General features: G+C 36.8%; 1 protein-coding gene across 1 annotated transcript; it reads right to left on the bottom strand.

The window, feature by feature from the left end:
- Nucleotides 1-1,205: 1,205 nt before the first annotated feature.
- LOC103008087 (low molecular weight phosphotyrosine protein phosphatase-like) lies at nt 1,206-1,685 on the bottom strand. The gene has a single exon (XM_057528162.1). It carries the CDS (start codon nt 1,683-1,685, stop codon nt 1,206-1,208), a length of 480 nt encoding a protein of 159 aa, XP_057384145.1.
- Nucleotides 1,686-19,148: the final 17,463 nt, after the last annotated feature.

The following is a 19,148-nucleotide window of genomic DNA, read 5'->3' as shown; positions in this document are numbered from 1 at the left end:
AGATTTGTATAGGTAGATATATTTTGAACAAATCTGATTGGATCTAATTTTTAAAAGACAAGTGAATTCAGCAATGGGTTTCTCTGTTTGTATGACTCCTAGTCCGGATACAGCTGTAAGGACAAAGTCAACTTAAGAATCCTAGGATTTGTCTGAGAATCCGTATTTAAGTTAAGACATATATATAAACGTTAAAGAAAGCAAACTATTGAGATTTATTTATGAACATAAAGGAACAGAAAAGAGTAAGAAATTACTTTGAGATTATTAAGCAATTACTGAATGATTAGGGCACTAGGGTATAACTTTTGAAGTGCCTTACTTTCCTATGTTATAGTTGCAGTTAAACATTTTTTCTCAATTCTTTACTTTTTAGGGGTACCATTATCAAATTCTCAATCCACTTAACCTCTCAAGTTTTCATGATAAGAATCTCATGGAGCAATTCCACAGGAAGCCAGACACACGTTTGCTCAGTTTTCTTGCCAAGACCTCCCCGTGTTTCTGCCTCTGCCACCCCTGGTGGCCTGGTGGGAAAGCTGCCTTGCTCATCCCTCAGGCCCAAGTGGGTTCAAGACTCAACATCTCCCACCAGGGACCCTCACAATACCGAGGACTGCAAGCCGTTCCTCTGAACTCTCCCTGCTTCTAAGCGACCGTCACTCAGACCAATCCGTGACTGTGTCCACCCAGGATTTCGGGTCACCAACTATAAACAGGGAGTGGAGGAGAGCTATTGCTCATCTAGTCCTCCACACGGGGACCTGTCTTGGGGCTGCAGCCCCAAGGCAGAGAACGCACACTCTGCTGAAGATGGAGGTAGTGGGGGCAAGGCCCCTGTGGCTTCAGGGCCTCCAGCTTCTTCCATGAACAGATGACTCAAGTGGAAGCAACTTGCTTACTTATGCACTTACTCTGCCTGACCCTGAGCAGACGGGCAAACATCACACATCATCCAAAATGGACAGTGGAAGCACTGCCTTCTGATTCCTCTTCACCTCATAAACTGTCTGAATCAAAATTTTTTATTTATTCTTCAGCCAAACCCAACTGATTTCAATCTACAATTATTTTTTAAGGTAAGAAACAGTGAGTCAACGGAAGACAGGCCTGTGGCCTTGAGCTAGGGAAGAGTGACCCTGTGACACTCCACTGAGCCGCCGGGCTGTGGGGATGAGCTTGGGCCGCGCAGGACGGGACCCGGGTCAGCGAATCTTCTCCAGGGCAGCTCTGCAGCACTGCACGCACTGCTGGTAGGTGGTCTCAAAGTGAGCATTACTGCCATCATAGCGATCTTCAAAAATGAGTTGTTTTTGTGGCTCGTAGCTCCCAAGTAGTTCAAATTTCGGTCTACAGTTTTTAACTTGGTTACTTTTTCTATTCAAATCTCTACGGTTGCTTTCATCCATACGTAGTATACAGTCAAAAGCAGGGGCAAAGTCTTCTTTGGTAACCTGCTGGGCAACGTGACTCATGGGACTACCATGCTTCTTCATGCAAACCTGCCCCCGATAATCAGGAGGGTTTCCTAGTTCATACGTGGACGTCACTGCACTGTCCATCCTCCAAGTATCTGAAATGTTTTGATCAGTTACAAGTTTCCTGAAGACTGCTTCTGCAGTGGGTAATAGACAGAGGTTACCCAGACACACGAACACCCCCGACTTGGTCACCTGCTCGGCCATCCTCCCCCCTCACCAAGAAGTCTTAATTAAGATTGATGCCTGAATGAATGACATTCTCGCCTTTTCATAAAAGTGAAATTAAAGACAGCAAGTCTTCAGTTCCCAGCCAACTTAGTTATTATGTATATCAGAGTTTAGCAAAATCTCAGAATAGGAGAGTTGTGCCTAAGTCCAACTTTTTTTTTTTTATGTAGTATTTTTGTTAAAGACACAGTTCTGCAGTTCATGAAAATCTTATAATTTGAGGGCCTCATTCATCAAATGGCCAAATCTATAAGTTTGGCTAAGAGATAGAAAATGGAACTCTTTCGAGTCAGAAATTTGATCCACAATCATTACCAAATAATGTCTCCAGAATCTCTTATTTATCTTTTTTTTTTTTTTTAAAAGTCAGAATATAAAAGTGTTTACATGTAATGAATGCTTTCTTTGGATTGTCCTTGAAATGGGATACTTTTCACTTTGCTAGACCTTTTCTTCTTTAAATTTCTTAGACTTTCTTAAGACAAGAAATTGTATGACTATTTCCTAGTGTCTCCTATGGTCAGGGTAGGTTTTATATCTTTTTTGTTTCTTTGTTCTTTTGTGCTTTTGCATTGTTTTGTGGCTTGCAATTGGTGGGTAAATATTTCCTAGAAATTTGGAGAATTGAATGATGCAAATTACTTGGAATAGAGATTAATTATTGTTCAAAGAAACCCATGGTCCACTTCAGACTTCTGAGCTCTGCCCACGTCCAGTCTTGTTATTTCAGACAAGTGAGATTAAACTCATAAGACAGAATAAAAATAAGTAAAAAAAAAATCATTTATGGAAGTAAGGAATACTTTCTACTTAGTGTCTAAGTTGTCCATCTGATGGAAGGACATACATTAGAATATTTAATTATTAAATAAGAAATAACTCTGGCCCTTTGCATAAAATTGAATAGCCATAGGTTGGAATTAGAGATTTTTGGCTAAACATTATTCTCTTTGATTAATATATCTTAACCACAGGCATCTATATATCTATATTCACACTATATCTATCTATATCTCTGTTGTCTATTGCTACAGGCTGAGGATTAAAAACCAAGTTATTGAACTTCTTCAACCTTAGAATTCCCTGACTTCTTCAGAGCCTAGGAAGGAGTTAGGGAACTCCACTATCCCAGGAAAGTGTTCACTTACTTTTGAAACTATTTTGTTGCTCTCTGATACATGGGTGTCTTCATTTCAGAAGCCCTTGGACTCAGTTGTCTCCATGTTTTCTTTTGAAGCCATTCTCATGATTTATAAACCACATGTTTGTGTTCTGGGCAGGGTTGATGCATTGTCTTCATACCTTACACAGAAGCCTTGGTGTCAATCACACCACAAAACCTCACCAGGATGAGATCAGTTTGTTCTGAGTAGCACAGCAATAAGAGAAACTTTCCATTATGTTCCCTTTGATTCTTTAAACAACCAAAACATGGTTCATCCATAACTACTTTTTGTGATTTAAAATACTGAGGGTTTTAACAAAAATATTTACTGAATAATACTGCAAGTTAACAACCACTTACTTCTACTTTGAGAATATTTACATTCAGGATGAGAAATATGCTACTAGAAAAGTTTTATTTTAAAAATATAAACTGCATGGAAACATATTAATGAAAATAAACAGATTATTCTCCATGGAGTTAATGTTTTCCAAAAGTTCAATGATTTAGATTTCTCTAAGCGTTATAGTATTTTTAAACACAGCTTTTCATAACTAGTGAAAAATAGAATCGAAATCACAGAATCTAAATCTCAGAGTTTTAGATATTGCAATGTTTTGCTTTGGCAATTTTATAATTATTACAATGTTCTATGGTAAGAAACGTCTTTGAAAATCTGAAAAAAAATGTATCTAAGGTCAGGTTAAGAGAGATGAACTAAATCTTCACAAATGAGATGAAGAATTGCTAGAAATTTAAGTAAGGACATTAAAATCATAAGAAAGGTTCATACAGGAATGCTTGCCCTCTAATCTAACATTTGCAAATATGTTTTATACATTTTGGGAGAATTTTTAAAGAAAATTCCAAACCAACTGCAAAGTCAACATTCTGTGAAGGATGATATACTAATGTGAACATGTGATTGTCATCAACAATGAGCTCATTAGAAAGTATTGGGAGAAATGCAAATTTGAAAAAATTTTTGACTTCCAAGATTATATTTTAAATTTGAATTGGTTTTAAATCTTAATATTACTATAAATTATAGACATATATTAATTTAACAAAGACTAAATTCTGTGTTCCAGGCACTGTAACAGGCATTGGGGATATAAATTAGCATAAATGTGCTATGAAGGAAATGGATTTCTATAGCAGTTAGAAGTAATTTTGGCTGTACGTAAGGAAAACCTATTAGTACTTTAAATGAAGCCTCTTACTGAGGATTTCTGGAGTTGGGAGGCTGCTAGCTTTGGTTCAATGGCACTGAATGATAGAACCATCCTTATGGTCATTCTTTCATGCTTGCAAATTCCAGGCATTGGCATTGTGACTGCTTTAAAGATAGGTAGACAGGGGCAGGAGCTGTGCTAATGACATCTTTTCTTTCTATCAGGAGAAAAAATGCTTTCTTAGATGTCATCTAGCAAAATTCCATTTATTTATCATTGGCCAAAACTTGTCACATGCCCACTTCTAGCTGCAAAGGGAACTATAGCTGAGTATTTAGTTCTTTCAACTTCTGTGATGGAGGTGGAATGGAGGAGGAGGGTGAATATCAAGTTGGGTTAGCTTGTCAATAAGGTCTACTGTAACCATCTCCCCTACTTGAAAAGTAATAACTGATACATGATAAGGAAGCCAACTGTATTTTTCAGCAACTACTGAGTGACATGATTGATAACCTCTTATATTCTCTAGCCATTATGGTATAAAAGGAAGAAGGGCTCTACTAGGAAGTTAGAATAAGCCTGTGAAGTAAGAGTAGAAGTTACTGCAGTAGAATTTCTGTGTATTTTTAAAGGGAAGAGGGTAATTTTAACATGTAATAAAAGAATTACCTTTTTTTTTTTTGTCTTTGAATTTGTGGGAGTTAAATGCATATATTTTAAACATTTGTTCACTAGAAAGTAGGGAACTGTTTTTTTATTTTTTTGGCTGCATGGGCTCTTCATTGTGGCCCGTGGGTTTCTCTAGTTGTGGCGTATGGACTCCAGAGCATGTGGGCTCAGTAGTTGCAGCACACAGGCTTAGTTGCTCCGTGACATGTGGGATCTTAGTTCCCTGACCAGGGATGGAACCCATGGCCCCTGCATTGGAAGTGTGGAGTCTTAACCACTGGACCACCTGAGAAGTCCCCAGGAACTGTTTTTTTTTTTTTTTTTTTTATGTTTTCTATTCAAATAAGCTGGAGTTAGGTATTATTTTATCTTAAAAAACTATAAATAGGGGGTGTTACTTCAGTTAATGGTAGAGTAGCTTGTATTAGACAAACCGTTATGCAGAGAAGAATAACAAATTCTTGTTGAAGTAAAAAACATCTAGTTGAAGGCACTGGAGAGTGACCAAAAGCAGGCAGAAACAGGAGTATAGACACTTGAAAAGGGAAACTGCTCTGGGTGAGTTTTACATTTATGAGTTTTCTGCCTGAGGTCATTCTCTTTGAGAGTGACATGGAATGGCTGGAATTCAAGCAGAAATTTGCAGTCTTACTGGCTTGAGGAGTCAAAGAATGGAGTTTGATATTGCCAAGGTAGAAGATAAGTGAGGAAAAGGCTTTCTGGAAAGGGAGCTAATTGAGGTGGAGGCCCCCAAACCAGCAGATAAACCCCACTTTGATTGGTCCCTGAACTATGCATACATGGGGGAATGCAGCAGACTTGCCAGAAAGCAAAACTGAGTAGACATTTCAGCTGCTTACAGAAGAGCCAGAGTTTGGAATTTGAATCCAATCAAGTTAACTGACTACTAGAACAAAAATCAACACTATAGGAAAAGCTGACAGAATCCAGGATATTGAAATGCATAATTCATAATGATCAGTATGAATTGAAATGTAAAGAAACAGGAAAATGTGACCCACAGGCAAGATAGAAAGTAGTAAAGAGAAACCAACCACAAGATGACTCAGATGTTTGAATTAATGGAGAAGTTTTTTTGTTAAGGCTGTTGTAAATATTTTCATGGGTTGGAACAAAAATATTTCATAATGAATGAACAGATGGAGAATCTCAGCAGAGAAATGGAAATTATAAAAGAAGACCAAATGGAAACTATAAAACTGAAAATACAGTATTTGAAATGAAAAATTTGAACTGAATGGGCTTAATACGAGATTGGAAATTAGTGAATGTGAAGAGAAGTCAATAGAACAGGGGAAAAACTAGGAGAAAAAAACCCAGCTCAGGTCTTACAAAATGTATTGCTTAAATGATAAGAATTGAAAGTTGAAATTACTCTTTGATCCATGGGCTAAGGAATAGATGTTGTGTTAGCAGGCATGAAAAGATTAATCTCATTGTATATCTCCATCAGATCCCTCAAGTGACCTGGTGCATTGTCAATGAGCAGTAATATTTTGAAGAGAATTTTTTTTTTCTGAGCAGTAGTGTTCAGTAGTGGGCTTAAAATATTCAGCAAACCATGTAGTAAACAGACGTGCTGTCATCCAGGCTTTATTGTTCCATTTACAGAGCACAAACAGAGTTAAGTTAGCACAATTGTTAAGGGCCTTAGAATTTTCAGAATGGTAAATTGGTTTCAACTTAAATTCACCAGCTGCATTAGCCCCTAACAAGAGAGTCAGTCTGTCCTTTGAAACTTTGAAGCCAGGCATTGACTTCTCCTCTCTAGCTATAAAAGTCCCAGATGGAACCTTCTTCCAGTAGAAGGCTGTTGTGTTTACATTGAAAATCTGTTGTCTAATATAGCTACCTTCATGAATTATCTTAGCTATATCTTCTGGACAACTTGTTACAGCTTCTACATCAGCTTCTTCACTTTGCACTTTTATGTTATAGAGATGGCTTAAACCTCATGAACCAACCTCTGCTAGCTTCAAACTTCCTCACCTCTCTCAGCTTTCATAGGCTTGAAGAGAGTTAGGGCCTTGCTCTGGATTCAACTTTGTTTTAAGGGGGTTGTTGTGTCTTAAGGGGGTTTGATCTTCTATCCAGACCACTAAAACTTTCTTCATATCAACAAGAAGGATGTTTCACTTTCTTAAAATTCATGAGTTCACTGAAGTAACACTTTTAATTTCCTTTAAGAACTTTTCCTTTGCATCCACAACTTGGCTAACTCTTTGGTGTAAGAAGCCTAGCTTTCAGCCTGTCTTGGCTTTCAATATGCCTTCCGCACTAAGCTTGATCATTTCTAGTTTTTGATTTAAAGTAAGAGACATGCAACTCTTCTTTTCACTTGAACACTTAGAGGCCATTGTAGGGTTATTAATTGGCCTAATTTCAATAATGTTGAAATTAGGGAGGCCGAAGGAGAGGGAGTGAGATGGAGAAATGGCCAGTCAGTGGAGAAGTCAGAACACACACAATTATCAGTTAAATTTGCCATTGTATATGGGTGCAATTCGTGGTGTCCCAAAATAATTACAGTAGTAACATCAAAGATCACCATAACATATATAATTATAATGAAAAAGTTTGAAATATTGTGAGAATTACAAAAATGTAATGCAGAGACCTTAAGTAAGCAAATGCTGTTGGAAAAATTGCACCAATAGACTTGCTAGATGCAGGGTTGCCACAAACCTTCAATTTGTAAAAAATACAATATCTGTGAAGCATTATAAAGCAAAACACAATAAAGCAAAGTATGCTTATAGTCTAAAATGCATGTAACTGTAAGACTAGAATGAAAAAAAAATAGTGAGAGAACACAAAAAGTATGTGAAGACATCATGCCTAAAATTTTTCCAAAACTGGTGAAAAACATAAACTTAAAATCCAAGAATTTTAGCAAAACCCAAGAAGGGTAAATGCAAATAATGCCACACCTAGGAATATCATAGTCAAACTGGTGGAATCCAAAGATACAGAGAAAGTCTTGAAAGTCACTTGAAAATATTGACTCATTACATATGACTCATACATATTACAATGATGCATGTAACTGCTGACAGTGATATATACATAACTGTTCCTTATCAGAAACAGTGGCGGCCAACAGACAATGAAGCAGCATATTAAAGTGCTGAAAACTAAGAAGAAAATGTTCTGTCAATCCAGTGTTATGACCAGTGAAAATGTTTTTTAAAAGTGAAGGCAAAATTAAGAAATTTTCAGGCTTAAAATAAAACTGAATTAGTCACAGCAGTCCTTCATTACAAGAAATGATAAGCAAATTCTTCAGTCTGAAGAGAAATGACTATCTAGAAACTCAGATCTACAGAAGGAATTGAATGGCACAAGAAATAGTAAATATGTGGGTAAATATTACAAATTTTTCTTCTTTTAATTTCTTTAAAAGACATATGACTATTCAAGGCAAAAATTATAGCACTGAATGGTGAAGTTTATAATGTATGTATGTATAAAATATATGACAATAATAACACAAAGTTTGAGGTGGGGAGTGTAAATAAAAGTATAATATTTTTACATTTGACATGAAGTAGTACAAAATTAACTCTATGTAGACTGTGAAAATTTAAGGATGAACATTTTAATCCCTACAGATTCACCAAAAATAATGCAAAGAGGTATAGCTTCTTAGCCAATAAAAAATTTTAAATGGAATACTAAAAATATTCAAATCAGTTAAATGAAGGCAGAAAAATAGGAGCAAAGGAAGAAAGAACAAATAGTGCAAATAAAAAATAATCAGAGTACTAGATCTAAGTGCAACTGTTTCAATAATTGCATTACATATAAGTGGATTAACATTCCAATGAAAAGAGGTTGTAAGACTAGATAAAAAGGCAAGACTCAATTATATGCTGTCTATGAGAGACACTTTAGATATAAAGACTGAACATTTTTACTTTTCTCACTTTTATTTTGTCCTCCCATTTGGATGGATGAAGATATACCATTAAAACATTAACCATAAGAATAATATTAGGCCAAAGTGATTTCAAGTCAAGGAGTATTATCAGAGATAGAGAGGAACAAGTCATAATGATGAGGGTCCATTCAACAAGAAGACTTAATATTGGTAATTGTGTATGTGTCTAAGAGCTTCCAAATATGTGAATCAAAAACTGAGAGAAGAAAGAGGATGCTAGGAAAATTCACAATCATGGTTAGAGTTTTTTAAAACACCAATCTCTCAGTGATATATAGAACAAATAGGCAAAAAATCAGGCAGAATATAGAAGACTTGAGCAACACTGCCAATCATTTGAGTCTATTACTATTTATAGAGTTTGCAAGAAGGGACAGGCCCTTCTTCTTCACCAACACCCCTAAGCTATTGTAAATTTCAGAGGCCCTCTTCAGGTTTCTCTTGATTCTGAACATAGATAACAGGTTCTTAGGAACCCCCTGCAGTTTTATCTGACTTTGCTTTTCTGCTTGAGAATAAATGTTCTTTATTCTGTTGTCTGGAAAAAAAAAAAAAATTTGCAAAATTCAACACCCACTCATAAAAACGTTGAGCAATTACAAGAAGGTAACTTCCTCAGTCCAACAAAGAATACCTATAAATCATAAACTACAGCTAACTATACTAAAAGATGCAAAATTCTGTAATTTTTCCCTATGATGAGTAGCAAAGCAAGAATGCTAATGCTCACCACTTTAAGAGTGTCTTAGAGGTTCCAGTCAGTACAATAAGGCAAGAGAAAGAAATAAAAACATAAAGATTGTAATGGAAGATGTAAAATAATCTCTATTGCCAGAGACGTAATTATCTATGTAAACATTCCTAGGGAATCTCAAAGGAACTACAAGAAATAATGAATGAATTTAGAGATTTCATAGGTAAGAGATCAATTTACAAAAATCAAAGGTATATCTATATACTGTGTATAAATAGGAAACAAGTTAAAACAACATTACATTTAAAATATAAAAACAAAATATTCTGGAATAAATTTAATAAAATATGTGAATGTCCTCTGTACTGAAATCCACAAAACAATGCTGAAAGAAATGGAGTGGCAAAATATACCATATTCATGAATTAGAAGACTGAATTTCATTAATTGTTAATTTTTCCAGCTTAATTTGTCAATTCAGTGAAATCCTGATCATAATATCAATAGAAAATTTTGTACAAATTATTCAGCTCATTATAACATTTATATAAAAATACAAAGGTCCTGGAATATTCAAAATAATTTTTTAAATGAATGAAGTTGGAGGATTTAAACTTTCTCATTTCAAGGGTTACAATAAAGAATTGTTATTCAAGAGAGTGGGTTATTGGCATAATAATAGACAAAGAGATCAATGAAACCAAATAGCAAGTCTGAAAATAGACCACACATATACAATCAATTGATGTTTGACAAAGGTGTTAAAGCAATTCTTTGAGGGAATGGATGATACACTTAAATGTAAAAGCTAAATCCCTGACATTTTTAGAAGAAAATATAACCTGAGGTTGGCAAATATTTCTTAGAAAGCAAATACAGAATAATAAAAGTAAAATTTAAAAATGATTAATTAGGTTTCTTCAAAATTAAAAGCTTCTTCTCATCAAAATACTCTATTAAGTAATTAAAAAGTAAGATAGACTGGGAGAAAGTATGTACAAAGCTTCTCTCTGACAAAGAACTTGTATCTAGAATATTTAACAAAATAATATAACACATATAATAAAATAATAAATACAACCAATCAATTAAAAAATGGGCAAAATTTTGAACAAACAATTCATCAATGAAGATTTATCAAATGGCCAATAAGCACTTTTTTTCTTTAACATCTTTGTTGGAGTATAATTGCTTTACAATGGTGTGTTAGTTTCTGCTGTATGACAAAGTGAATCAGCTATACATATACATATACCCCCATATCTCCTCCCTCTTGCGTCTCCCTCCCACCCTCCCTATCCCACCTCTCTAGGTGGACACAAAGCACCAAGCTGATCTCCCTGCGCTATATATAGCACAGTTGTTTTTTGTTTTTTATTTTATTTTTGGCTGCGTTTGGTCTTTGTTGCTGTGCATGGGCTCTCTCTAGTTGCGGTGAGTGGGGACTACTCTTTGTTGCAGTGTGTGGGCTTCTTATTACGGTATCTTCTCTTGTTGCAGAGCATGGGCTCTAGGTGCGTGGGGTTCAGTAGTTGTGGCACGTGGGCTCAGTAGTTGTGGCTCATGGGCTTAGTTGCTCCACGGCATGTGCGATCTTCCCAGACAAGGGCTCGAACCCGTGTCTCCTGCACTGGCAGGCAGATTCTTAACCACTGGGCCACCAGGGAAGCCCAGCACATTTGAAGATGTGTTTAATACCCGTAATCATCATGGAAATGCAAACTAAAACCACAATAACATAGCACTACACAACCATGAAATTGACCCATTTCAACTGGATGAAGTCATATGACAAATTCTGGCCAATGGGTTGGGAGCAAAAGTGACCTGTGTCGCTTCTGGGCTGGTCCATTTAATTATCAATGTAAAGCCTGTAGATCTCTCTTTTCCCCTCTGGTATGATAACTTGTAACCCTTGAGATGATTGTAAGCAGGATGGTTAATTTTATGTGTCAGTTTGACTGGGCCATGGAGTACCCAGATATCTAATTAAACATTATTTCTGGGTGTGTCTGTCAGGGTGTCTTTGGATGAGACAAACATTTGAATCAGTAGACTAGAAATGAAGATTGCCCTCCTTGATGTGGGTACCTCGTCCAATCTGCTGAAGGCCTGTATATAATACAAGGCTGAGTAAGAAAGAAGTCACCCTCCCTGTCTGACTGACTTCAAGGCAGGACATTGATTTTCTCCTGCTTTCAGACTCAGACTGGAACTTACACATTGGCTCTCCTGGGTCTCCAGCTTGCCAACCACAGATCTTGGACTGCTCAGTCTCCACAATTACATGAGCCAATTTCTTTTAGTAAATCATATATATATACATGTATATATATATGTTTTCTTTCCTATGGAGAATTTGGACTAATACATATTTTTGTACTAAGAAGTGGGGCTCTGCTGTAACAAATACCACAATGCACAAGCAGCTTTGGAACTGAGTGTGGGTAGAGGCTGGAGGGGTTTTGAGGTGAATGCTAGGAATACGGACATTAAGGGTGATTCTGGTGAGAGCTCAGAAAGAAAAGAGGACTGGAGAAAATGCTTCCATCTTTGAGAGTACATAAATAATCATGAATAGAATGTTGGTAGTAATATAGACATTAAAGGCCATTCTGATGAGGTCTCAGACAGAAATAAGGAACACATTACTGGAAACTGAAGGAAAGATGATCCTTGTTAAAAAGTGGCAAAGAATTTAGTTGAATTGTGTTCATGTTCTAGTGTTTCGTGGAAGACAGAACTTGCGAGTGGTGAAATAGGGTATTTAGCTGAGGTTATATCTAAGCAAAATGTGCTTGGTTCCTCTTGACTGCTTATAGTGAAATGTGAGAAGACAGAAATGAATTGAAGAAGGAATTGTTAAGCAAAAAGGAAAGATTTGGAAAATTCTCAGCCTGTCCATAATGCAAAAAATGAGGAAACATATTTAGTAGACAATGCCAAAAGTTTGACTGGAGTATCACTTGATAAAGAGATTATGGGATTATATGAGCAGAAAAATTGCCAGTTTTTTTAAAGGTTATACTCCATTTATAGTTATTTAAAATATTTGATATAGTCCCCATGCTGTACAATATATCCTTGTAGCTTATTTTATACCTAATAGTTTATACCTCTTAATCCCCTACCCCTATATTGCCCCTTCCGGTTTTAACTGAAGGAGATAGAAATGGAATGAAAGGAAGGAAGGCTATTGGACTTCTTAGATCTTACAGGACCAGACGGTAGAGTTATTTGGCTGTGAACACATACTGTTCTTCAAAACAGAGGAAGAATGGAGGCTTAAGTGTGGGGTCCCTGCCTGGCAAAGTCTTGGGGACACGACCTCACCTAGCAGAGCCTTGGGCACATGACCCCATCTGGCAGAGCCTTGGCAGTGCGACCCCTGCCCAGCAGGGCTGTGGAGTCGGGTCTGCTGCCTCAGTGAATCCAAAAGACAGAGCATCAAACCAAAGAGGATTATTTCCAAGGCTTAAGATCTTACGGAATTTGCCTTGTTAGGTTTTGGACTTTCTTGGAACCCGTCACCCCATTCTTCCTTCTGATTCTCCCTTTTGGAATGGGAATGTCTGTCTTATGTCTGTTCCACCATTGTATTTTGGAAACACACAACTTATCTGGTTTTTCAGGTTCACAGCTGGAGATGACTTTTGCCTCAGGTTAAGCTGTACCTCAAGTCTCACGCATATCTGATTTAGATGATATTTAGAAGAGATTTTGGACTTTAAACACTGGAATGAGTTAAGACTTGGGGAGGTTGGGATGGAATGAATGTATTTTGCATGTAGAAAGATTTAAATTTGGGGGGGCCAAGGGGCAGAATATCATAGATTAAAGATTTATGTCCCCCCGTAATTCATATATTGAAGCCCTAATCCCCAATGTGATGGTATTTGATGGTGGGGCCTTTGGGAGATAATTAGCTTTAGATGAGGATATGAGGATGGGTCCTCTGTGATGGGATTAGTGTTTTTCTAAGAAGAGGAAGAGAGACCAGTGCTTTCTCTCTTTCTCTGTCCTATGGGGACACAGGGAGAAGGCCACCTGCATAATTTTTTCCTACACTGTCAGCGTTATCCCGTTACATTGTTAACAGATTGTATAATAATGGCTATTGTCAGTTGATGTATTTCACCTCTGAAATGTTGACTGCTGTGTGGTCATGCCCAACAATTGTCTCCTGTCATGCAAGGCCTGGGAGATACTGAACATCAATTTCAGTCCTGGCCAGGGACTACCCCAAAGAACTACTCTTTTACTTTTTATTGTGAAAATAGGTCATCATACTTGTTATATGCTCTGATAAGATTATTTCAGTTACTCTGGTACTTCTCAAATAAATCACAAAATTCAAGGATGTCAATATTTTAGATAAGGCCAATTCCTATACGGTCAGCCCTTCACATCCATGGGGCGCACCTATGAATAGAGGTTGTTGACTGTAAGGAACTGGAGCATGTGCAGATTTTGGTACCCACGGGGGTCCTAGAACCAATGCCCAGCAGACACTGAGGGACAACTGTATATTGTTTTCTAATATTACTATTTTTCTCTGAATTGTGTAGATCTACCATACGTACTTTCCTTTTTTATTCTCTGGTTTAGTAATTTTTGCTCAACAGACTATAATAAATGGTATCCTAAAAACAGAGTGGCCACATCTAAGTCCTTATTTTATTGGGAAAAGTTAATGTAAGTAAGAGCAAGTCTTTTGATAATTTGTTAGTCTGCATATGTAGTGTAAAAATTAGAACAGTATTTTTGAATTTTAGCCTTATATGTATGCTTCAGATGTAATCTGTTTGTCTGAAATATTGTTGGCAGTAGTTAAATTATTTGTAACAGCTGAGATTTCTGCTTTGATTCACCAGAAATGAGGAAAAAAATGTTTTCTACTGAAGCCAAAGCTCATATCATTAAAAAGTTTTCCCAAAAAAACCCCTTTTCAAATTTATCATATGACAATGTGATATGACATAATTAAACATAATTCCATTTCTCTTATTTATTCTATCATGTCACAGTATATCACATTAAACTGATTGCTCTTGGAAGAAAAGCTAACTTCAGAAGTTTTTTTGGTATCAACCAATAATTATTTTGCAGCAGCACAAGGCTACTTCTGTCCTCAGACTTTAGAATTTTGAAACACCTTTTCTGAACTTCAGAGCAAACTAGATAGAATTCTGTCACAAAGGTGGCTGGGATCAGCCCCATAGGAGCTTGTGATGTTCTACGTGATCTCTGGAGTGGAAAAGAGATAGTGCAGGTCACTTGAGAGGTGAAATAACTGAGTATATATTAAATAAATTCATGTACCCTCCAAGGTATGCTCATGAAATCTGCCCTCAACAGATTGGTTCTTAGCCTCTACAATATTTTAGGTGGAGAGATTAAAGATATTTGAACAGAAGCACAAGGAGGTTCAAGGTGCATTTCCCTTTTGCCACCAAAGATGTACTTTTGAAAAGTCTGGTATATGTATTGTTTTATGCCACTGAAGTTTTAAGAGTATTAGGGATGTTTGAGAGGAACAAGGGGACACTGTTAGTAATTATGCCAAGTAACATGCATAAACCTGGACTTTAAAAAGGCAAACCAGGATGTGTGTATACATTTTCTCATTTAGTTTTAAAATAATTGTATTTAATACAAATTGCACACAAAATAATCCAAAATACAAAATTCATTACATAAAATAATTACAGAGGCACTTGAACTTCATTTAACTTTACATCTGATTTAGTGTTCAGTACATACATAGCTTTCTATAGGCTTGGTTCATCTAGTTGATAAACTGAAGCCAGAAATAGATTGAAATCTTCCTGTTGTCATTCTCGTTGAGCAGATCCTGAGTGGATCCTGCTCTAAGACCCCATAGTTAAGAATTTCATGGAAAAATCAAAAGAAGTTAGAAATGTAAATACCTAGAGCTGGGTTTCATTTCCAAGGATGCTGTACTTTATGAGATAGGCACCAACCCTCAACTCTTGCTTTCACTGTACAGATAATAAGAGAAGACACTATAAGTGCCACAGAAAAAAAAGCAAGCAAGAGAATCTTCAGAAATGCTTTGTTCTCTCATTTAAGAAATCCAGATTTAAGAAATGCTTTGTTCTCTGATTTAAGAAAATAATTTAAAATAATTATTTTCTTTAACATAAGGCAAGGTTAATTCTTGATTAACCAGGATAATGGTAGTGAAGGAAGCTATGAATACCCAAATCTACGGTTAGAATAAAACTAGTCAAGTATAATACACAATAGAATGATTGTAAAGTTATTTTATTAAAATCGCATTAGATGTTTGAAAACATTCAGTGTTCTATGGATATTATCCATGTGTGAAAATAATAGACATATAATAGCTTAGGAATATAAAACATAGAAATTTTTTGATGAAAAATGGCCAAAATTCTCTATCTGTTGAGAATGTCTGCTACTTGCTTTTTATTTCCTGTCTGACTCTCTCTCTCTGTCTCTACCTCAGTCCCCTCCTGCCCTCCCTTCCTACCCTCTCCTTCTTTTTAATTGAATGAGACCTGAGTTGGGCAGAGACGCAGAGATATGTGTGTGCTCCCTTCCTCTCCTCTTCAGCCCTCATTTAATGCCTCAGAGGTTTCTGTCTCTGTTGTGTAGCTGTGCACTGGCTCTCTGGCTATTTGATAGCGGTGACACATTTGCGCATGGCAGTGAACACAAGTTGGTGTCTGCCATTGTGTGGGACCGGATGACAGAGGTAAGCTTCCTAATTTAGCCGTGTGTGGACGGAATAGTGACAGGGAGGGTAGGGTTGGTGAGGAATGGAGCCAGGCTGAGCCAGGGCTCTAGGTGATGTCATAATGTGGTGTAGGGGCCACTTTCTCAGCATGGTACGCATGGTCTTTGGTCCTCCCACTTGCCCTGGTGGCAGGACGAGCCTCTGGTCAGTTTCTTACTGCAGACCTTCATGCAGTTTTCAGTCCATGACCCAGTGCCATTTGATGTTGCTCTATATAGTGCCAAAGAATTCCCACCAGTCACTAGACACCCTTTGATCTTTACCTCTACCAGATTCTTCAAGGTGACCAAGGTGCCATGAAATTGGATTTCTAATATTCTTGATGCTCTTCTTTGCTTTGCTCCAGAATTATCATGTCCATATCTTTTCATTAGTTCTTACAGATCAACAACATAAATGGTAGAAAGAGAGGTCCAAGTGGAGGAAACATGGTCCATTGCAGAACTCCCTTGCCCAGGGTGACGTGGTACAGGGCACACTGCCGTGGGCGTTGCTGCAATGTGCCGCTCTCACTGGCCCAGAGAGTGAGAGCTCTGAGAGTGTGGCCAAAGCATGCACTGTCAGTGCCCTAGAATAAATATGATCACAATCACTACTCAACTCAACTGCTTTTGTACATGTGTTGTTTTATATATGTGCAAACATACATGGCATTCCCGTAGTAGAGGCTGTCCAGCGGTCTCTTTCTGTGCCTCCCCCTCCTGCCACTCCCATGTACTTCCTTGCATTCATACGTGTCCTTAGTACATTCCCTGTCTCACTAGAAGTAGACTTTCAGATTAAAGCTTCCTTTCTGGGGCCTCTGGGGTGAGCCCCTTCTTCTCATACCTCCTCAGGGACCTCAATTGATTAATTATTTCCCAAAGGGTGGGTAGTGCTCTCGCACATCCAAATCTTGGTAGTGGTAGCAAATATTCAACTAAAAATGGAAGGCAATATCTCCATTTTTCTAGTTGCTTGATATTGAGAAATTCTCTTGCTTCTCATTTGACTCTAGAACTCATGGCAAATGGACTTTTCTAGGATCTGGCTTTTCTGGGCCAGCTGCTAAGAGTAGCTCTTGGGATGTGTAGGTCACTCTGTTGACAGCTTCTCTCTCCTCATTTTTTCCCAGCAGTTCTGAGCTACTGACAGTAGAGAATTGTCTACCGAGGGACCACTGGAGCTTCTTATCTCTTTTCTCATGGTCCCAAACACATTAAAAAAAAGAAGAGTCCTTTCTCTAAATCTGAATCTTATTTTGTTTTGGGTTAAAAAGCATAATATAAGAGATGGGCATTAAAACAGGCAAATAATTAAAATAAAACAACCACAGACTTACATATTTGAATCTTACCCTAGTGATTCAGAACATGTTTTGCATCTTGCAAAGTAGTAAATGGCTTAAATGGATTCTACTGAAGTTTAAAAACAGGCTGATCTCCATAAGCTATAATTTTGAGAAAAAAGATTTCAGGTCACACATTGGTCTTTGTAGCTACATACCCACAGAGGGATACTACTGCCAGCAGCACCATCTTTGCATTAAAAAGAAAGACAATATTTGTATTGTAATTAAATCTAAGAAGGATAATAATCTCAGGAGAGATTTATTATAGTCTGTCGCACTTAATTATCTTTTCTTTTATGTACCAGTGAAAATAATAAAACTTTTTTTTTGAAATATGAACGCCTCAAGTAAAATCATAGCATAGCAGGATGAAGATTGTAGAAAATGAAGATTGAGCAGGGAAAAAGGGCATGAGAAATTGAAGATAAGACCATGCAAAGAATTATTTTAATATGATTCAGAGCTGCGAGTTAAGATGGTGACAATGGCTTGTTGGTTACCTGATCTGATGCTCAGTTATACATTTTACATAACGTTTTCTTTAATAATCACTTCAGCTCTACAAGGTAGATATTTTTCTTCCCATACTTATAGATGAGGAGCTGAGATTCAGAGAGAGCAAAGAACCTGAGTGACAAAGCTAGTTGGTGGGAGGATTTAGTCTAGGTCTCTGACTTCATGGCCAGTGTCTTTCTACTTTCTCAAAAAGCAGACTGAACAGAGAACTAAAGAGTTGGCTTACCCTGTGATCTCCAAGCTCCTCCAGCTCTCTCTACTTAAAATTTCCATGTACATTTTCTTTTATTTTTTTCAAGATTACATAATCAATAGTTACATCATGTAAAACTTGAGGAACAAATTTAGAATCGTTGAGAGCAATTTAAGTGATATCACTCAAATCAACAGCCAATACTATCAGAAAACCCCATTTCAAAGAAAAATTAGCATCACCTTTAAAACTGATAAATTGAGAATCTCAATATTAAAGAACTCTTACAGTTTTCTAGTGAGTTAGATAAATCGTAGATTTAAGAATCCCCCTTTTGGAACCCTGCTACACTGTTGGTAGGAATGTAAATTGGTGCAGTCACTGTGGAAAACAGTATGGAGGTGCCTCAAAAAACTCAAAATAGAGTTGCCATATGATCCAATTCCACTCCTGGGCATATATCCATAAAAAACAAAAACAGTAATTTGAAAAGATACAAGCACCCCAATGTTCATAGCAGCACTATTTACAATGGCAAAGGTATGGAAGCAACCTAAGTGTCCATCAATAGATAAATGGATAAAGAAGATGTAGTGTATATATATATATATATATATATATATATATATATATATATATATAATGGAATACTCAGCTATAAAAAAAGAATAAAATTTTACCACTTGCAGCAAACTGGATGGACTTGGAGGGCATTATGCTAAGTGAAATAAGTCAGACAGAGAAAGACAAATACTGTATGATATTACTTATATTGGAATGTAAAAAATACAGCAAACTAGTAAGTCAAATAAAAAAGAAGCAGATTCACAGATATAGAGAACAAACTAGTGGTTACTAGTGGAGAGAGGGAAGGGAGGAGGGGCAAGATAGAGGTGGGGAAAAGAAGGGTTTTTAAAGGATTATATGAAATCATGTGTGTGAAACTTTTAAA

The sequence above is a fragment of the Balaenoptera acutorostrata genome, chromosome 14 (assembly GCF_949987535.1).
Source record: "Balaenoptera acutorostrata chromosome 14, mBalAcu1.1, whole genome shotgun sequence".
NCBI classification, from domain to species: domain Eukaryota; kingdom Metazoa; phylum Chordata; class Mammalia; order Artiodactyla; family Balaenopteridae; genus Balaenoptera; species Balaenoptera acutorostrata.
The sequence above is the reverse complement of the archived record's forward strand: the minus strand, read 5'-3'. Positions and strand labels throughout refer to the sequence as shown.